Here is a 20201-nt window from a genome sequence, read left to right as displayed (position 1 = left end):
TACTGTTTTTCCTGTCTGGAACCTGCGCGACAACAGCTGGTTTAAACCTTTTTAGCTATACTCTTTTACGTGCTGCGTTTACCGCAAAGAAAGGAAAAAGTAAAAAAAAAAGGTTCAAAATCCCTCGCCTATCCAAAGGGTCCTTGCTGGTTATACTGAAGAAAAGTTATTTCAATTTTCGTTTTTATTTTTTGTTCAGTGGTGGTGGATGAACTCAAATTGGTGGCCAGCCATACGGAACTCATTGGCCATCAGTGCCAGCGTCAGGTGGCTTTAGCCCCTTTTCCCCTTAGACAATTTTTGTTTTGTTTTTTTAATTTTTGGTTGGCCCATAGGGCACAAATATTCAAATAAACAGTTATCATGCACGCGAATCGTCCGCTGTCAATCCCGAGGATCGTTCATCACTTGTAATCGTCCCCATCCATAACCTTTTCCTGTTGGCTGATTTTTTCCCCCGGCCTTTCGTCTTGTTTTTATATACCCATTCCTCGCTGTTACATTTTCGTTGGAGATAATTACATTTTTTCGTGCGGAAGCGGAAGGGATATGTAGTTAAACCGGACGGGACGGTCCGGAATATGTGCGATACGCTAATTTAGCCGCCGATTTCACGGCGCTTTTGAGACTGTGACGACGGCAACGGCCGTTGGCATTCCCAAACTCTCATGTGTTCAGAGTTGAACGGCTCATCCAGTAGATGTAGTAGTAGCATCTGTGGTTACGCCCAGTTCCTAATGTAAATAAATAAGCTGCGGTCAAAGTCCTCCATTTGTCTTGTTATATTCCAACCGTTCTCGTTCCAGCACCTACATAAAATATGTTGATACATTTTCACTATACAGCGCGCTCGCTGTAGCTAATATTATAGTGCGGATGCTTTATGATATTATATTAGCCCAGCTCCTGAGCTCCTTGCTGGACGGTTCAGTTATTTTAATGCGGGCGATTGCGACCGGGAACAATTGAAGAATAAAGAAACGGTTTTTACCAGAGTAAAAATAATTTGGCTTCCAGACGGTGCCAAAGCTCGTAAAAAAATCGGGCATTTAACAGCAGCGAATCCAAAGCTCTACCTTGGACCTGTATATTTATAACGCATGGTATTCTTTTTTTTTATTTGAAAGTAACTGCAGTTTTGTCGGTCGACAATGAGAAATAAGTTATGTTTCACGTTGAAGGATTATCCTCTTAACAGAAAATTACTATTAGACGATAGACGTCATTATTATTGAAATGCGCACGGACGCTCTCGCCATCTAGGATTCGTGAAGAGAACTCGGTCCCCTAGTTCACGATTGTCACGCAGTGGGTGTATTATATCTCACAGGAATAATGCAACTCTCAAAAACCTTGAAGCAATTTCAGAACAATTGAAATATTGCCAGCACCGTGACGTGCAAAACAACGTGAAGCAACATGTTTTAATGTCCGGTTTTAATCTTTTTTTAAGGCTGATTAACTCCCGAATTATGGTACAGAAATCGACGCGATTTATCGGTGGGGACCATTTTTCTACTTGCTCAATTGCTGGTGTAATGCGATGTGTAATAACGTTTATTTCCAAGAATACAGTGGCCCGATAACTTTCCGTGGTTGAGAAAAGGTTTCGAGTGCGCGCTCCCGTGTTACGTCTACATGACTGGGCATATATAATAATCCACTCTGAAACTGCTCGATATTACCAGACAGGTAGTTCTATGAAGCCGATAAGGGCAGTAAATCAAAACGCAGAGCGGCTGCAGTGTCTTTATCTCTGTCCCTATGAGAGTCCATTAAGAAATTTATTCCCGAGGCTTTTAAAACTATTTGAAATGCCGAGGTTAGGGAGCAGAGTGGAAATCTGACTCTTGCCCGGCGCGCCTGAGATTAGAACCGCTTCCTACTTGTTGATTATGTACGGTTCAGGTGAGTGTGTACCGTAGGAGAGACTAGTCTTCGTTCTGGCTTTCAGTCAACGGCACGTTTTCGTCAGCGGTTAGTCAGTGAGTGGAAAAATACAAAACGCACACCGGACGAAATGCATTTAGATATTAAATATTGGCTGAATTCGTTAAATCTGCTGCAGTACCAGCATCTTTTCGAAGGCTTCCATGGCGTACAGGTAGGCTACATCACTACAACTTGATAAAATCACAGCTGCCTTGTTGACAATGTGACTTATTACGGAAACTAATGGCTATTGATAGGACATCCTCCATCTGGACGAATCGGCCATCATGAATCAGATTGGAATCAAGAACAGCGCTCACCGGGCCAAAATCGTCTCCAGCCTTGTGTTGCTCAGAGCAAAACATAATCTTCGTAAGTGTTTTCAATGGTTTTTAACTAGCGATTTTTTTAAAACAAGTGTTTAAAGGGGAAATAATGTCCAGAAAGTAACAAACAACTTGCTTAATACCGGAAGTGGCCGGTTTTAAAGCGCGTGATTCGTTCAGGGCTTGCGCTCTCGTGCTCACAAGCCCGTCAAACTCACGTCGCGAGCCACTCACCTTGACACGGCACCAATTTTGTATCAATTTCAATTCCCCCCACCTGTGCCTCAGCAAACAAATGTTCTTATCTTCAACGTTACACAGATCGACAAAATCGGGGCCCATTTTCAATGCAGCTCGAAAGATTGCGTGCTGTTTATTAGTTTTGTAATGCGCAAAGCTTTGCTCTGATAATGTTGCCGACATTTCAGAAATGAAATGCACTCGACTCGCCTGATGATATGATTCGCATTCTCTTGATATGATTTCACTTTTTTTATTCTGAAATTCCAGGACTCCGAAAACAAGAGAACCAACCCAGAATTTCGCCGGCTTTTTCTACTTCCTCCGTCGATGACGCCAGCATGGTTAAATTCAGGTGGGTGTCGGAAATCAGTCAAACAGGATGTGTCCGTCGTTGGTCAATGTTTATTTTTGTTTTTTTCTATTATTATTTATTTTATTCCATTGGGCGGACGGGAGTCACGCAAAGACATTTTTGGGAAGGAGAGTAGTATAGTAAGTGCTACGACTACTAGATGTCGCACTATGTCTGTGTATTATGTGTATACGTGAGAAAATAGCGTTCCGTTCCATTGAGCTGGGAGGGGGGGAGGGGAAGCAGTTTGGAGGGCAGACGAGATGAAAATCAATAGCAGCCGGCAAACACACCCCTCCCAACTTTGTTGATGGTATCAATGGAGGGAAACGAGAGGATGCCAGGGGAAACGTATAGCTTTCCACAGTTAGTCTGCTGATACACTATATCTTTCGAAAATCTCAACGAAGCAAGCCAATCGGTTTGGGGGTTCAAACGAGCAGAGCTTTAGAGAACTGTCAAGCATTCGATACATTCGCCCCGGGTGCCTTTTGTACTGAAAAAGATTTTCAGTTTGAAGTTTTATCCTCTGCTGTGAATTAGTCATCATTGAATTCCGATCCGAGGCGAGTGCGTTGGTCGTTCACTGAGAAAAAAGGATCGCCTTTCAACACGACTCAGCTGATTCCCTCCCCTTCTATTGAAAAATAATTTGAAAAAGAAACAAAAAAGTGTTTGATGTGCGCGCAGGTCGCGTTCGGAATTCGCGCAGTCGGCGCACAACAGGAGTCTGCTTCAGCAGCACAGTGCCAGTGTTCTCAACATCTCACAAATGGTAAGTCTTGTAGTATATGTAGACCTAAACTGTTTTATAAACGTTATCCCTTTATTTATATTTGGTCTGGTTTTGTTGACAGCAAGATTACGACAACATTTCCAGCGCAGAAGTGTCGGAAGCTGAGAGCCTTCGCCGCCAGTTGGAATGGGAACTCGGACTGGACGGGCGATGTCTCGAATCTCACGCTTGGTATATACATACATACGCATTGATCGGTCCCAAGGATTTCCCTACCAACTTTCTCCCTTTTGTTGTTGATCTTTTAGGTACCACGGGTCGATTCCCCGGAGCCACGCGGAAAGTTTGCTGAAAAACGATGGCGAATTCCTCATTCGAGATTCTTCGACAGGTCAGCCGGGCGACCTTGTCCTCTCCACCTATTTTGGAGGGCATCTACACTTTATGATTAACAAGGTAAAAAGCTCTTGACAAAAGAATAGGGCGACCCGGCCTCAATCCAGCACTATTTGACCTCATTATTTGTCCTCACTAAATGGACAATCTGTTAGGTGATCATCCAAGCCAACACGGTCTACCAGTCGACTCAATACAAATTGGAAGAGGAGCCGTTCGAAACGATTTCAGATTTGGTGACGTGCTACGTCGGTAGTGGCAAGGCCGTGACGGCCGCCACCGGCGCCAAAATTACAACGCCCATCAATCGAACGAAACCACTTTCGTTGTACTCGAGTCGCTACAGCGTTGACTCGCGATCCTGTCATCCATCATCGGCCAGCAGCGCGAGCCAATACGGTGGCTCGACTAACCTGTACTCCGGCAGGAATCCTCTAACACCTGCGGTGACGGGTCGAGTGCGGATGGTTCACCCGACAGCGCGCGAGTACTCGACGCAATCGCTGCCCCGATCTACACAATCTGCCTCCAATCGAGTGATGATGAGGCGGGGACCCAGTGATCCTTCACTGTCCATCCAGCCAGGGGCGTCACCTGCATGTCCTCCCAAACCCAGCCGGGTCCCGTCGCAGATCTTCCCGCCAGACGTCGACATTCCATCGGGCGACTTGGCTGCTGCTGTTGCTCCTCCTCAGCCTCTCAACCGGATTTCGGAGAGTGCCGGCCAAGATGTTGAAGATGAGAACAACAGTGAAGAAGTTGATGTCTTGCCCCAATTGCCCCAGCTTCCGGCTACTTTGCCACGTAGGAGAGCGGCAGCTGGGAATTTGGCAAAGCGGCCAGTATCCATGACTCGAAACTCCTTCCTGGATCGGCGGAGCTGTGATTTCGACGCCGAAGCCGCATTCAATCAACCGCACCAGTTGATTAGCGATTCGAGCGATCAATCAAACGTCAATGATGAACATCCATCACCACTCGGTCGTGAATTTCCTACATTATTCGACGTTGGCAACTTTCGGGTATAATAATTGCGATTGATAGCAGTTTGATATGCGTCTTATGTTCTCAGGGCGTATTCTGTTTGCATTAAAAGTAACAACTTTCATTTCCCCCTTCCTTTCCAGACTCTCTTGTTGCCGAATTCCGAGAACAAGCCGCTGGACGTGACTTCTCTGGAGGGATTGTCAACCGTATTAGAATCGCATTCATCCAAGTCGATAGCCCTTCATCTATTACACGGTAAAAACATGAAATAACTATTCAACTACAAACGAAAACTCAATTAAATAAATGGATGTATTGCAGCCGATCTGGATGTCCTGGGAGGTTTACCCGAACCGGCTTTGGATCACACTCTGTTTCACTATCAGAGTCACTACAGCGATCGTGGGATCACATCTGGTATCGAACTCTGCGCCTTACCCAATGGCGATCAGCTACGCCTGGATCTTCTGGAACGGTATATATTACGCAATATCCATTTGATTATGACGCAACTATTATATTATCTGACTGGTTGCGGTATTTTTTCTCTGCAGAACACACTGTCTGAGGTTATTTGTGGCAGTAACAATTCTCACTTGCCCAACAATTGAAGACCGCACGGCGATGCTTAATCTGTGGATTGAAGTCGCCATCGAGAGCAAAACGGCACTGGGCAACATGTACGGATTCGCCGGTTTGATGTTCGGTCTCTGTATGCCTCAGGTAATAGAATTTATTTTAATACAAATTCGCGTTCGATGAATGAAACAATGACCCAATTTGACAGATTCAACGATTGACAGCGACGTGGAATGCCCTGCGACAGCTGCACACATCGACGGCTTACACTTTTGAAACCCGTCTGAGGCCCAGTCACCGAGCAGAAGTCGTGCCACACGCTCCCAATACCACCATTCCCGATTTGCATTCCGCCATCCTCCTGTGGACAGTCACCATGGACTCTCTGATGAACGACGACGAAGTGGCGCTGCCCCTACTCAATTTCCACCTGTCGTCGACGGGTCCCGATTTCGGGTTGGATTTGTTGGCCAGCCACATGGAATTGATACGATCTTGGTCGCTCAATCTGCCACTCTACTTGCGCAACAGCAGAAAGGCTTTGGAACAAGTCTCCACCATCGACGAATTTTTGACAGATGTGTTCCGCACCGAGTTCCACCTCAAATTCTTGTGGGGTAGTCGCGGTGTGTCGGCCGAAAGAGAGCAACGCTACGTCAAATTTGAGCAAGTGCTCTCTGTCCTGTCGGAAAGCCGCGAACCCAGTTGATCATCCGCTCGTGTCCAACTCGTTCGGAAATGATTTCGCTATTTTTGTTCCCACCTCTGTATACTATTCCTCTGCGTTGTAGTACTACTAATTTTTTTTTTCTTTGAAGGAAAGTTATCCGTCTGATCTCAAAAACCATAATAAGGCGCCAAATCGCCATGATTTTTCGAATTGGTTTAGATATTTTATGACCAATTTGTGTTGATAATAGTATACACATTATATAGTTTTTGTCATTAACTCGTGAAAAGGTGCTACGTTTTGGGTGGTCGAGAAAATACATGTTTCTATTTATAGCACAGATATATTTTGTGTCCGACAAAATCATAACTGCTGCGAAAGTTTTATGTGAGTTCGGTCCGACTAAATTACAGGTTCGATTTATAACAGAGCACAGCATATTATATCTATACGAGAAGCCATTTCAATTGTTCCCGGTCGACCACTTTTAAGCGCCAAATTAGCTACTTTAACGAGGTGCGCTACCGTTATTGTCGCGTATTTTGGTACAGTTCCAGAACGAAATGGGTACTATCTTCTTCGTCTCCATTTGGTATTGGTCCCATCGTGTGTAATAGTAAGAGAGACGACGACCGAACTTTCATGTGACAATCGACCTCCTGATCCACTTCACTATGATATTTTGCTCTTTTGCTTTCTCTTCAAATTTGCATGGTTCTTTCTTTTTTCTTTCGCATTCCATTTACTTGATGGGCAAGTTAATAGTTTGAAATGTAATCTCATTTTTGTCGAGACTATGCATTCACTATCAGTCAAGTAGACTCGGTGGTTTTTCAGCACTGGTCGCCACCGATCCGATACGTTCAGCGGATTGAGCGTGGGGGAGAAAACCGCTTTTATCCTTTTTTGCGGTAAGGGGTCGATTTTTAATAAATTCTAATCGATATCTTAAGTATTGCTAATTAGACTATTAGTGTCGTCTGCTTTGTTTGCTTTCGTTTTCGTTGTGCAACATAAGTTTACAATACTCAAGACAAGTTTCGAAAAGGAGACTAATATAATATAATAAAAAGATTTCATGGAAAAACGGAACGATTAATTTTTTGGACGCAGATGCACGAAAATAAAATTACAAAATGTGGTCATCGTTATGTCAACTTTGGTGTCGCAGCTTTCCATGCTCGATCTCCACTCCATGCTGTTTGGCGGGTAAATATACTCAGCAGAATAAAAATGGGAGCTCAGCTTAATTGAATCGAGCTAAATTTGTTCCAAGTTTGTGAATTCTTACTTCCTGCTACCATTATTTATCCCTTTGTCATTGCATGGCAGATTGTTTGCACGGTTTGCACTATATTGTAATCTTTTCCTCTGTGCAGGTCTGAAGGAGTCAGCCGCCATCATAACAGCAAACTTTTGCTTGTGCTGGACCACAGCCAGTCATCCACCAGTCATATGATTTGACTTATGACCTCCTGCCATCAGCAACAATCACAGTATCATCGCTTAGGTAATCACAGGTTTTTTTGTTACTTTTATTAACCTGCGCATGTGACCTACCAGATTTTTTAAATGAGGCATGACTTGCATAATTGCAGTGTGGAAACCTTCAATTCTCCTGTTTATTAACAATTACCCACTGTCTCAGTTTCAACTTTTCCTTGCTTGTCATTGTTTCTGTAAATATTTTTTTTTTCGTAACTCATTGTTGAAATTTTTCATTTAGATAAACAGCATCCGGTTTAATTGGAGAAACTTCCAGTATCGACCGAGTTAAGGATCTCTTCAATTCCCCTTTCCTTTTCTTGTCCTCGTGTACGCCTATGTGAATGTGGGTGTATTCACGAGGACTCCCTTTTACCTATCCCTCCTGTGGTGGATTCAACTTCTTGCTTCAACTTCAACTTCTCTGCGGATGGATGGAGCACTTGTGGATGCCTGGCTGTATTTCCCAGGCTTAAAGGTAGGAACAATTCATTTTTTTCTTTCCTTTCTGACTATTGAGTGGCGTTTATTATAAATCGTTGTGGAGTACGGATATTCCTGGGCCATGCAGTTGGTTGAAACTGTTTTCCCTTGCCCTTTTTGTTTTTCTCGGTCAGGGTTCATTAAATAGCTCTCGTGAAGAACCACTGCAGATCAGGCCTGTTTTTGTACCTCGCAATTTTGTCTTTGGGTAAACAATCAAATTCATAAATATTTGAACTTGAGAAACACTTGAAGCAAAGTGCAACTAGAGCAATTTGTTTTCACCAAGAGGGTCTTGCCACCACTCCGGCACTTCCTGGTATACGACTTGTTTTTTTAAAGACTATTTTGCCATGTGAATGATTGGTGGAGTGGCCATATTATTCAAAAATAATTGAAACTATCTTGTTTTTAAAGTTAAACCATGTTTATTGTCCCTCAGCCGCGTGCGCACAAAATGCTAATTTCCAAGTTTAAGACTTTGCGCACACTGCCAACCAACAGACTGGCCATTTGAGCACATACATTTTTTTTTGTCTTATTTCTTCTTCTCTTTTTACTTCAATTATTATTATTTTTCTGTTCATAATACTCGGGGTCGGGGGATGGATACATGTCAAAATGGTAAAATATTGTTAAGAAAAAGAGAGATAGAGAGAGGACGTAATATCTCGCCAATCGCTTGGCAATTAGTAACATTTCTTCTTTCTGTATAGCAAAATGACGATTGAGAGATATATAAAAATGGCTGATGGGTGGATCAGGAAAGAACGAAACAAAACAACTCACAATGTCATCCACCTTGGACACAAATGTAACGATATGGACAAAATGTTTCAAAAGATTTCAGAAGGAGAAAAAAGAGAAACTTCATTTCGCATAGTATACTGGGGGGATGCTTTGCGGGTCGATGGCTAGACACTTTTGAAAGTGCGATGGCCAAGGCAAATGGGCAAACTCACGAAGAGCGAAGATGTAAAGTAGGAAGAAAAGACGGACGATGAAGTGTAGGAAAATGAAGGAAACATATTTAATTTTCTTTTTTTAAGAATAATTCTAGCGCTACTTTTTTATTTGTAGAACTGTTGCGTTTTTTTTTGTTTTGTTTTTTCGTTTATTTTCAGTCGATCAAGTTTTCGGGGTATGACTAGAGGCGGCTCAGCCGGTCCCTCAATCAATAGAGTCCCAAAACGGAATCGATGGTGTGGATGACACCGTTCAGCGCCGTGTTGTCCTGGTCGATGACGTTGGCTCCGTTCACCTTGGTCATGCCTGTTTGCGAAACGCGATTCGTGTCAAGAGAAATCATGTCAACAAATTAGTCGTCGTTGTGTTAATTTAAAAAAGTGAAATCAGACGAGAGATTGTGTGTTATCTCCATTAGTGTATGTGAAAGAAAACTCACCCTTGGCGTGGTAGATGTAAAGGATTTCAAAATCAAGGGCGTAGGCTTTCTGGAAACCTTGGAGACCGGAAGTGTAGATTAAATCTTGGACGACGTGACGTTGGAGCAACTTGGTCAATTTGGCCGGATCGTTCAGGATTCCGTTAAGCTCGGCCCGGGATATCAGTGAGAAAGCCTTGTTGGTGGGCGCAAACACCGTGTATGGTCCGGCTGCGTGATAAAAAACAAATTGTTGTGTTAATACTTTCTCTCATCATCACGGTGATTTGATTTCATTAGCCTTGTTGAAAGAGAGAAAGAACGAAGAAAAAAGGGAAAATTACCCGTGGGATTGGCCAGAACGGCCGTCAGTCCCGCTCTGTCGATCGCGGAAATGAGCGTGGTGTATCGCTGCTGAGGATCGGTCTTGAGCGTGTTGTAGATGTCGGCCTGAGGCACGGGGAAGAGCACTCGATCGACGATATGGATAACGCCGTTGGTGGCTTCAATGTCGGGTTTCACGACACGGGCACCGTTCACCGTGATCACCTGTCGGATTTCCAAGGAAAAGAAGAAGATAATTTTAGTAGGAAGGAAAGAAAGTAAAAAAAAAATAGAAATAAGAAAAAAAAGGGCCGTGTCATCTGACTTTCTCCCTTGGACGTTCAATCTCCCCATGCGTCATTTTAATCTCTCCCTCATCCAACCCAACAAGAAAATAAATAAAAAAGGAAAAACCTTTTTGGGGGAAATTGTTAGGCAACCCTATCAACAAGTTACAGGGACATAGAAGGAAAAAGATATAAGGAATTAAGCAACTTTCACACAGTCGATACAGCAGCAGCCCCACCACAGGCACCGTCTCCTTTCGACATGTTTTAACATAGGAAAGAGAGAGAGACTGTTGTTGTACAATAAAAACTATTTAAGAAAAAAAAAAAAACCCAACAGGGTCAGTAGCAACGTGAATGACCACCTGCTGTCCCCTATTTTTTTTTTTTTTATTTGAGATGTTGTTTTTAATAATTTTCATTTGGCGATGAGGCCTATGCGACTGCCTCCTCTATATGGGCTACAACAGAGGAGAAAGTTGTGTGTTCTTTTTCTCTGTTTTTATTAATACTGTCGTGTATACGATCGAGCAGACGAGGTGGGAATGAATAAAACCTGGCGGACTTGAACGAAAAGAGACCGCAAATTACCCGAACCAAGCGGAAGAAAACGACGACGAAAAAAATCCAAAGCCAGAATTTTTTTTCTTTTCAAAGATGAGAGTATAGTACCTGAGCATTTACCTTTAATGGTCGCCACTCGCTGTCTTCCGACTCGTAGAATTTGACTCGCAGGGGTGTGGTGAGCAGACTCTGCATTGCGCCGTTGTTCTGCAAGGAGGACGACGGGATGGAACCGGCCACGACGTGGTGCTTGAGCAGCTGTTTCGGGAAATCAAAGAGAGAAATATAACGTCAATATAGATAATGTTTTAGAAACGATAGGAAGACGAAGGGAGAAAAGAACAAAAAAAGGGGGTCTGAGCACTGCGCGATATGAATCAAATTGACAGGCCTGCACACGTAAGAGAGAGAAAGGAGAAAAGCAGGGGAGACAAACAAAAGAAAACCGCAAAACAACAAGTGGCTGTTCTTTAGTAACGTCAACGTGCCATTTATTTCGTCTTCTCATTTCTGCGGTGAGGAGCCCTTTATAGCCAAACATTCCTGCTGGCCGACGTGAAACAGGTAGACACGTTGTATACGTACGTGTGCGTCTACATTTCCAACGGCCCAAAAATAAAAGAAGAAGAAAAGAAAAAGAGTGGCGCGCGCAGAGGCTCTCGTGCGTGTAAAAGACGCTCCCCGGTGAAAGTTTTTTTTTTTCCGAGTGGTGCCGAGTGGTGCATTTGCCCAGTGGGCTCGGGGAAAAGGGGCCCCGTTTCACCTGTGCGTGTGTCTGAACAGGGGCCGGCCATCATTCAAGACGACCGGTTCAATAAGAGAAAAGGAAGAATTTCGTTTTCTCCTAGGCAGAAGAGAGAGAGAGAGAAGGAAAAAACAACAAATAAAAAATGAGAGAGAGAGAGAGAAGGTACAGACTGATGCCTCGGAGCTGCCGGGTCCGCGCCCAGCCCCGCATACCTGTAGAGTTAAAGAAGGAAAGAAAAGAAGAAAAAAAAAAAGGTGGATAGACGGCCCCTTATGTATTTTCCAGCATTTTTGGACTTTTCCCAAAAATAGCTATGTGTGTTGTTGCTGACTGGTACTACTGCCAACATGGTCTGTGTACACGTTTCTTTTCCCTTCTTCTTCTTCTTCTTCTGCCCGTGTTGGAATACGAAAGACTTTCTCTCTCCCTGGTCAATTGCCAAAACACCAACACTCGATAAGAAATAAAAACGGTGTCTCTCAATTCTTTTCTTTCGTTTGTTTGTTTTGGTGGTTTCTTGTGGCTAGCGCATGTTAAATCCAGATGGGGGATAGATAATACCGTTTGCGATCCGCCAATGAATTAGGGCCAATGGTAACACTATATTCTATATACGCCCGTCAATCTTTTTGACAGCGAGAACCTGGCCATCATCATCCTTTTGATAACTTCATTTTTTGGGCTTTTCTCAAGCCGAGAGTATCGAGTATCGTCGCCGGCAAGTATCTGAAATTTGAAGAAAATGAAATCAACTTACCGAACTGAGGAGTTCTGGGTTCTTGTTGAACTCTTCGCTGGCCTTTTCCATACCGCCGAATTTCTGGATGAGGATCTCAAAGGCCTGGTCAACCGGCACGAAAACGGTAAAAGGTCCTGATGGGCACATAAAGAGAAAAAAGAAAGAAAGAAGAAGAGGGGATTAAATTGCTTTCTCTGCTGGTTCTGATCTCTTTTCTCCTTATTTGTCGCTTTGATTACAGCGCATTGAGAGGGAGGGAGAGAGAGTCTATATACCCGAAAAGAAAAAGCAGGTCACATTTTCCCTTTTCATTTGGAAATATTTCTGGACGGCGCTATTATACAAGTTAAGAAGAAGAAGAAGGGAAAAACCTGTCTGGAACTGGGATTCAGACAGACGGGTTGATTTGCATTTATGCAAATTCCAGGGGGATCCGGGTTATTATGTTGGTTTGTGCCTACAAGGATCGACGGTGTTGCGTCAACCGATTTCTCACCTTCTTTGTCGAACATTTCGTCCAAACCGGAGAGAACCAGAAGGTCGTTCAAGGTGTTGAGTCCGAGTTTCTCCAATTTCCACGGGATTGAGCCCTCAGTCCACTGGGAGGCTTCCTCCTTTTTGCCACCGTCGGCGGAAGGTGCGGAAGGAACGGGAAGAGCTCCGGGAACGGGGAGGGCGCCAGGAACGGGCAGTGGAGGAACTGGGAGTTCGGCGATGTCGTTGGTGTGGATGTCGTGATCGACGGATGCCGGCGCCAACGTGCTGTAGCTGGCGGATTCCTCGATCACCGGCGGGACGGTGACGGGTTCCGAGTTGGCGTAGCTGCCGGATTGGACGGATTGTTCGGGCTCCTGTTGTTGCTGGGCGACCTCGTAGGAAGCGGGCGTCGTGCTCTCATGCTGAGCTGGCGGATTATAAGCTTCCGAGGCGGCCGTCTGCTGCTGAGGTTGACGGGCGTAGAGAGGCACAGGTAGAGGAGCATCGCTATAAGGAGATGGTGCTGCTGCTGCTGGGGCAGGAGGAGGAGGAGGAGCGGATTGATAAGGTGCCGGTGGTGGAGCGACTTGAGGAGCTGCTGGTGGAGGAGGAGGTTGGTACTGAGGTTGTGGCTGGTAAGGAGCAGGTGGCGGCGGAGGAGGAGGCTGGAACTGTGGTTGTTGGTATTGGGGTTGCTGAGGTGGTGGTGGTGGCGGCGGAGGCTGGTACTGGGCCGGTGGTGGTCCCTGATTGTATGCCGGAACAGGAGCTGAAGCGTAACCGCTGGGTTGCTGCTGCTGCTGTTGCTGGTAGGATTGAGTGGGAGGCGACGGCAGAATAATGGAATTCGGGCGCAGGTAAATTGGCAATATGGCCGGAATGTAAGAAGGTCTCTGGCTCTGCTGGGGTTGAGCGTAATGCTGGGTCGGTCCAATCGGTCCGTGCTGTTTGCGTCAAAAAACAAGTGAGAACAATTCCAATTAGATACGACTGTACTCCCAACACGCCAGCATCATCATCACGAGTGCAATTTGTGAATAGATGGGAATTCGAAAAATAAAAATTGGTGTCACGTCTGATTGAGGTTAGTTTCAGTCGACATCATCAGATAAATATGCAACAAACAACAAACACACGCAGAAACTTTTTCTTCTGGCAGGTACTACAACAATAACACGAGCCCGTGTGCCAACCCCTCTAATCAATGCTTAAACACATGTATAAAAAAAGAAGAAGATATACGAGTGAGAGAAAAGATCAAAGGTCCCGGCCTGGAATGTCAACGAGAGAAAGAAACAAAAATTAGAATATGAATGGTGTAGTAGTGTAGCAGTAGTAGTATACACTACTACACACTATGGCTATATAGTAGATCGTGTGTAGAGCGCGACATATATAGACATGTGGAGAAGACGACAGGGTGTATAGACATGGAAAAAGAGCGGAACTCTTCTTTCTTGGTCTCTCTCTGATGGCAAACAACACACGACCAACGAAGAAGAAGAAGAGAGCGAAAAGGAGAAATCGGGGTCGAAGGTGTTCTCATGAACTCGCCATTAAGGAGGCGATGATTTGGCTCGGAGAAAACCGAGAGGAGGGCAAGAAGCAGGAGGAAGGAAGTCGAAGAAAATGGCAGTTGTGTGTGCATTAATGGACCAGAAAAAAAATTTAAAAAAAAAATAAAAAAAATGGGGAATTAATGAAAAGTAAAGAGAAAAGGAGTGACGTGATGTGCTCCCGCAAGAATTCTTTTCCGTGTTTCCCACCGTGACGGGATATTTTTTTTGTTTGTTTTTTTCGTTCCGAGAGATTGCGGTGAATAATATTTAATGAATGCAATAATTTTAGCTCTGGCTTAAATTTGGGGTTAATACAGATAACTGATTAGCGATGACGGGTCGACGTTGGCCGGAGTGAACCATTCGCTTGTGTTGTTGCTGCAGTTCCGTGGTGGGCCTCCCCCTCACCGGCGGATTCCGGAAGTGATGTTGTTGACGTTGGAGACTCTGCTCTCTGCTGAGTTGCTGATGGGCGACGTTGTTGTTGGTTAGCGGCGTCGTTGGTCTGACGACAACGTTAGAGCCGTACCGGTGGGGACCGGCAGTAGCTGGTGGCTGCTGACGTTGTCGCCCTACGTCCTGTGTACGTACAACATCAAAGACGATGGGACCCCCCCAATGAAAGTTAGTACATATCTCAAACAGACACACCCGTGTCGGTTATGTAATGGGAAAAAATGAAATAACCCGTTCTTTTTTCTTTTCTTTTGGGCTATTCCTTTTTCATTTTTGTATCAATGCCACACGCACGAAAATCCGTTTCGCGTGTTGGATTCTTGCCCGTCGAGATTGATATGGTAGCGACTGTCTAGTGTTTTCTCCAATCATTTACAACCCCTCCCGCTCGAAAATAAACAAAAACTGCCAACAACGGGAAGCTGACGGCCGGCCCGGAGTGGCCAAACAAAAACGAATAAGAGAAATGAAATTATGCACACGATTTATTATTAGCTGGCTGCGAGGAGAAAGTCGGGATTGTGTATAGAGTGCGAGTTCGTTTATCTTATTGTTTTTTTTTCTCTCTCTCTCCCCTATTTCTTTTTTTTTGTATTCCGCCACCATCCATCAATTTCACTGAAAGATTATTCGTCGAATGAATTAAGGAAATCTCAAAGGCCAGCGGACGGCCGAGTGTCGAAAAAGAAACTTGATCCGATCGTTCAAGTCTGTTTCTCTCTCTCTGCCTCTCTCTACTGTACAGGGCGGATTATTTTGACTGTAGAGTTCTCGAAAGGTATTCGCCTTCCGGCTGTCAAACTACCAAATCATCTGGCAATCAGCGCGCGCTAACAAAGTGTTGGCGGAATGACTTCCTTTTCCCATCTCCCACTGATTACTATAGACTGACAGGTTGGGCTATGTATGTACTGTCTGCATGTACCACTGTTATTACTATGACGGTATTGCCCCAGTTTGTTCGGGAGAATTATTCAACCACCGGCTATAGAGAAGAGTCTAAATTTTTTCCCGAGACCGCGGCGCGTCAGAAAGAAAAAAAAACCAGACCAAACCAACCGGATGTGATGGACAAGCTCTGTGGGTCACCAGACCGTATGGTTTTTTTTTTTTTTCTTCAACATAAAATTAAAAAAAACCCCACTGCACAAATTTCAGAATTCGGTGCCCATTACTCTCACTCTGCATCGACAAATTATATGTACAGGATTTAACAAGACAAAAATTATTAATTCATTTTTTGGGTTAAGGATTTAGGAGTTAGTTGACAATCGTCGCACTGGTGTCGGAATTTTTTTTTTTTTCACTTGCGGATGTGAAATATTTTATTCTTTTTTCTGGGGGGTGATGGTGGTGTCTCGGAAAGGAGACGAAACAAATAAAAAAAAGGATATTGAAAGGGGTCATCCTACCTGATGATGATGGCCACCTTTATCTCGTTTAACTCTCGTTTGGCTCCACAGTTCCTGGGAGAAGGCTGACGAAAGCATTAAAGCAATCAAGAAGACGACAGAGCCTCTGGCAGCAATCATTTTTTGGTTTTTTCTTCGGTAAAAGTTGACCGGCGTGAGCGCTGGATTTCTTCTTGTTCTCTCCCCCCTCGACAGACAAAAAAACGACGCGGCGGAATGGAATCGTTTGGGCAGCAGGTAGTACCTGTGTTGGTTGGGTAAACGACCTGTAGTTGCGGTTCTGTCGTTTCTCCGTCTTGTGCAAAACAAGGTAGAGAACGAGGGCGAAAGAATTAGACAGCTCACCTGTCGATGTGGACAGTTGTTGCTTTTTAGTCCGGGATATTTAGGGAAACGAGCGTTGCACTTGCAGGCGGCTGGCCGGCTGTCTAGAATAGAAGCAAACGAGGTGTAGTAGCGCACTGCTGTAGCTGCGGCTGGACTCTCTGCTGCTGCTGTAGCGACGAAATGTAAGAATGAAGGAGCACACTGGAGCACCACCGTCCTTGCTCGATATCTCAAGAGCGTGTACGAACAGGTTGAAGAAATCCTCCTGCCTAAATATATATAAGGGGAGTCCCTTTCACCTTCGATCGCTACGTGTGGTGGCTGGCCATCCCCTTTGCCGCCCACCTCCCCACTCTTCTCTCTCCACAGACTATAGGGAATTTCAGTCAGTAGTACTATACTCTGCCGTAGAGAAGCTTATAAGCAGCAAGGTGGTGCTGGTGGGTTTTTCTTCTTCTTCTTCTTCTTCTTAGAAGGGAAACGGGAAAATGTAGGTCAGTCGGGCTTGGGGCCGCCTACCTTCTCTCTCTCTCCGCCCGCCCCGACACCTAGACTCTCTTTTTTCTCTTCTCCAACAAACAGCAGAAGGTATATCGGGCCGCGTGTCTGTCCAGGCTGCAGCAGCTCGCCCGGCTCTCTCAGATGCTGGCTGACTATCTGTCTAGCGTAATGTATACATCAACGGAGCTAGCTAGAAGTTGCCGGGGATCTACTATCGGGTGACTTTATATGGAAAAGAAGAAAAAAAGAAGCTCGTACGTGATTTTTGGAATCGTGGCGATGGAGGGTAGAAACAAGAAATGTTTCGATCAAAATATTTATTAGATTTCAAAAGGAAAATGCCAACGGACATGAAGGGTAGATTCCGGTGCGGCAGTCGCGGGGATGGAATCAAGAACGAACCCCTCGTCCTGCCTATGTACAAAAGCGTATCAAATAAACCTTGTATTGAGCTCAGCAGCCTAGAATATAAAAAAAAAAGTCTCAGCATCAGATTGCCCTCAAAACCTGCATCTGTCGCTGGAACACTCTCTCTCTCTCTTTCTCTCCGAAATGGAACGACGGACACAATAATGCCTCGCGATCGATTAGGTTTTGTTTTCGTTTGTTGCTGCTGCTGCTGAGCTGTCCAGTCCAGGGTACTTCTTCTTCTCCTTCTTCTCTAAAAGGTATTTCCGCCACAGGTATTGGGAATGAGGATGACCTGTTACTTTGACACACTTTTTCATTTTCCCTTTTTCCTATTTCTCACTTGTCGGTCTATCGAGAAATCTTGTTCTCCTCTCTCTTTCTTTTATATATATATAGATTCTCTTTTCATCCATTCGTACATGTACATATGCAGAGCCTTTTAGTCCGATGGCCAATAAACAGCTGTGTACTATGCGCCGCACTCGGCGATCTTTCACGGGGCCATGCGGAACGGAGAGAGAAAACATCAAACACAAGACCGTGATTGTGTACCACTGTTGTTTTGGCGTGTTGTGAGCACTAGTCAACATTATTTCGGAGAGATTGCGGGGGGAAAATGAATATGGGCGATAGGCTAAAAAAAATGACGGCGGGGAATCATGAAGGGGCCACCTCTTGATTCACGAAGGGGGGCAAAGAGGGGCTCTGGCACCTACGCGAAAAACGCTTTTGATTGAAGGCGCATCAAGATCGTGACTTGGCCGTTTCGGGATTATTACATCTACCAGTAACAAGAGATTCAGAGGACTTTTTTTTTTTGGTTATTTTATTTTACATCCGCACGAAATCGGGGCGGAGAATAATATATCTGAAAGGCTATTAAAGAATAGACAATTTATGTATTGGTAATGTATAAACAATACAAGATATTTCACATTTTTCAAATGTTTTGTTGCGGTTGTTATTGACGTCGTTCCTGATTGAGTCGTGCCGGTGCAGTACTTTTTTTTTTTTCCTTTTTGGTTTTGCCCTTTTTTAAAATTTGAACGGCGCGCTGTACTTCCCGGCGTCTTTCGAACAATCGTAACGCAATTCACGTCCATCAAATCAAAGGGAGACGAGATGGGGGGGTTTGTATCCGGATATGATAAGACGAGGAGAGAATGCGAGAAAGACGCTTGGAATTGGGTTCAATAGGTGAATATAAAGATAAGAGAAAAGAAAAAGACGACACTCCTTTTTCGGCGCAGCAGCAGCAGCGGCGTTATAGGAAATGGAGAAGAAGAAGAAGAAGAAGAAGAGAAATGGTCCATTACTCTTGTAACTTTTGGCGAAAGTTGACGTCGACAGCAACTGCCGCAAGTTCCTAGCAAAGTGTCTTTTAGTGGGCCACCTCTCGGGGATTTTTTTCCCCTTCTTCCTATCCACCGTTTAACAGTGGAACACATATAACAAGTGCGACCACCTATATATCTCTTCTTTTTCCCTTTTCCTTTTTTCTTTCATTTCGTTTTTCCTGCTCAATAAATTAACCAACAGGGAAATACTTTGCACGAGATTTTTATTTGCCTCCGAATCGTTTTTCTTTTTCTTTTCGGCTTGGCGGAGATGAAGAATGAGTTCTAATCCAGTACGAAATGCATGGGAGGCCGATCCTTCGAAATTCCCGCGGCCTGCCACTATATATCCGACTGAATTGTTTATGGCGTCCGAACTCAGCGTGCCGTCCCCGCCGAATTCCCAAAAATCCGTCTTGCAACAACTTACATCTTTTCTCTTTCTCTCGAGAAATGCCTTGTCGTTCCTTACGGTCCCTTGTGTCTTTTTTTCGCTCGTACCCCAAACCAGACATATTACGTAACAACGCGGGGAAGAAGAAAAAAACAAAAAAGACGGAAGAGAAAATTTCAAAAAAATGTGCGGGAGCAGACGATGAATCTCGCCCGGCACCGATGCGCTTTTTCTTCTTGTGTTAATTTTTCTTCTTTTCTTAAATTTTTTGTTGTTGTTGTTGTTTTGGCGCATCTTCTTCACTCGGAAAAAAAGACGCCAAGTCGCCGCGCTGTACGTGCATCAACGTCCATTTGATCCGCTTTCTCTTCAATTGCGCATAACGGAGCGTATACACACTCGACTCCCGCGTGTCGGAGATGGTTATGTGTGTCGTTATCTGGCGCTATTACTGTAGCCATCACTAGTGTACATTCGTTCAACTCTCTGATCGCCCACACGAACGGAGAAAACACACAGCCTCCCGGTTAATTGATCCCCCGCTCCGTCCTCCGTAAATGGCGCGATCTCTCAGATTATTATTTCCACCAGCGCCATTACTATAATAAAAAGGAATAAGCATTAACCTGTGTGCTGCCACGCAGAGGAGTAGTCGACTTGTGCACACACACATATATAGGTAGAAGAACGATATGAGACGATGCCCAAATTGAGGTTTATCGACTTACCTTGTTAAATAGTTGATGGCATAGTAGTAGTATAGAACTAGGAATATGATTATGTCCGCCGCCGCTTGCGTCATTGCCAACGTGTTGGTTTTTGTTCGCTTTTATTAGATTTTCTTTTCTTGAATTATACTTTCGTTGCCTCCTTTTTTTGTTTTATTTTTTACGGGATACTATAAATGTATTGTCATTTTTTTTATATGTATCGGGCTCCATTCTCGCCTCTGGATAATCGAATTTCCCCCTTGCAACTAAATAAATGCGCTTTTCTTATAGGCTACGAGCTTCTTCGTCTTCTTGTTATGTATCTTTTTACACTCGCCAGCAGTCTATATTATACCTTTGTTTTCCATTTGATTTCGTTTTC

At 44.4% G+C, this 20201-nt stretch overlaps 2 protein-coding genes and 1 long non-coding RNA gene across 10 annotated transcripts in view; 2 read left to right on the top strand and 1 right to left on the bottom strand.

The window, feature by feature from the left end:
- The first annotated feature begins 1822 nt into the window (after nucleotides 1–1822).
- Nucleotides 1823–6556, top strand: LOC124195838 (breast cancer anti-estrogen resistance protein 3 homolog). Its single transcript, XM_046590439.1, has 11 exons — nucleotides 1823–2104; nucleotides 2190–2304; nucleotides 2769–2853; nucleotides 3544–3628; nucleotides 3711–3820; nucleotides 3898–4045; nucleotides 4141–5007; nucleotides 5113–5227; nucleotides 5294–5447; nucleotides 5527–5695; nucleotides 5760–6556. The coding sequence occupies exons 1-11, from the start codon at nucleotides 2021–2023 to the stop codon at nucleotides 6258–6260; spliced, it is 2433 nt and encodes an 810-aa protein (XP_046446395.1). The 5' UTR covers nucleotides 1823–2020; the 3' UTR covers nucleotides 6261–6556.
- Nucleotides 6557–8127: 1571 nt separating this feature from the next.
- LOC124195815 overlaps nucleotides 8128–20201 on the top strand; it is a 35813-nt gene continuing 23739 nt past the window's right edge. For all 5 annotated transcript variants that reach the window (XR_006875449.1, XR_006875439.1, XR_006875437.1 and 2 more), the window contains exon 1: nucleotides 8128–8184. This is a non-coding gene — a long non-coding RNA (uncharacterized LOC124195815). The remainder of the gene's footprint in view (nucleotides 8185–20201) is intronic.
- LOC124195794 (vegetative cell wall protein gp1-like) lies at nucleotides 8598–16852 on the bottom strand. Of its 4 annotated transcripts, none has more exons than XM_046590378.1 (9): nucleotides 16485–16726; nucleotides 16140–16383; nucleotides 14587–14850; nucleotides 12732–13656; nucleotides 12254–12369; nucleotides 10857–11006; nucleotides 9918–10122; nucleotides 9595–9804; nucleotides 8598–9461 (listed from the first exon to the last, which is right to left on the bottom strand). In XM_046590378.1, exons 2-9 carry the CDS (start codon nucleotides 16257–16259, stop codon nucleotides 9364–9366), a joined length of 2088 nt encoding a protein of 695 aa, XP_046446334.1. In that variant the 5' UTR covers nucleotides 16260–16383; nucleotides 16485–16726; the 3' UTR covers nucleotides 8598–9363. The 4 variants fall into 4 exon arrangements, with proteins under 4 accessions (XP_046446334.1, XP_046446343.1, XP_046446358.1 ...); XM_046590387.1 differs by having other exon boundaries at nucleotides 10869–11006; nucleotides 16485–16725; XM_046590402.1 differs by lacking the exon at nucleotides 14587–14850 and having other exon boundaries at nucleotides 10869–11006; nucleotides 16485–16852.

The sequence above is a fragment of the Daphnia pulex genome, chromosome 1 (genome assembly GCF_021134715.1).
Source record: "Daphnia pulex isolate KAP4 chromosome 1, ASM2113471v1".
In the NCBI taxonomy this organism is placed as follows: domain Eukaryota; kingdom Metazoa; phylum Arthropoda; class Branchiopoda; order Diplostraca; family Daphniidae; genus Daphnia; species Daphnia pulex.
The sequence above is the reverse complement of the archived record's forward strand: the minus strand, read 5'-3'. Positions and strand labels throughout refer to the sequence as shown.

Bases quoted from the DNA above. Each gene is read 5' to 3' on its own strand.
- LOC124195794 (XM_046590378.1), bottom strand. From the start codon at position 16,259: ATGATTGCTGCCAGAGGCTCTGTCGTCTTCTTGATTGCTTTAATGCTT. The intron at 10,123-10,856 runs GTACTATACTCT...GAAATCCGACAG, and splicing joins CATTAAAGGTAAATGCTCAG to GTGATCACGGTGAACGGTGC. The intron at 9,462-9,594 runs GTGAGTTTTCTT...TTTCGCAAACAG, and splicing joins TTACATCTACCACGCCAAGG to GCATGACCAAGGTGAACGGA.
- LOC124195838 (XM_046590439.1), top strand. From the start codon at position 2,021: ATGCATTTAGATATTAAATATTGGCTGAATTCGTTAAATCTGCTGCAG. The intron at 2,854-3,543 runs GTGGGTGTCGGA...ATGTGCGCGCAG, and splicing joins GCCAGCATGGTTAAATTCAG to GTCGCGTTCGGAATTCGCGC. The intron at 5,228-5,293 runs GTAAAAACATGA...GATGTATTGCAG, and splicing joins AGCCCTTCATCTATTACACG to CCGATCTGGATGTCCTGGGA.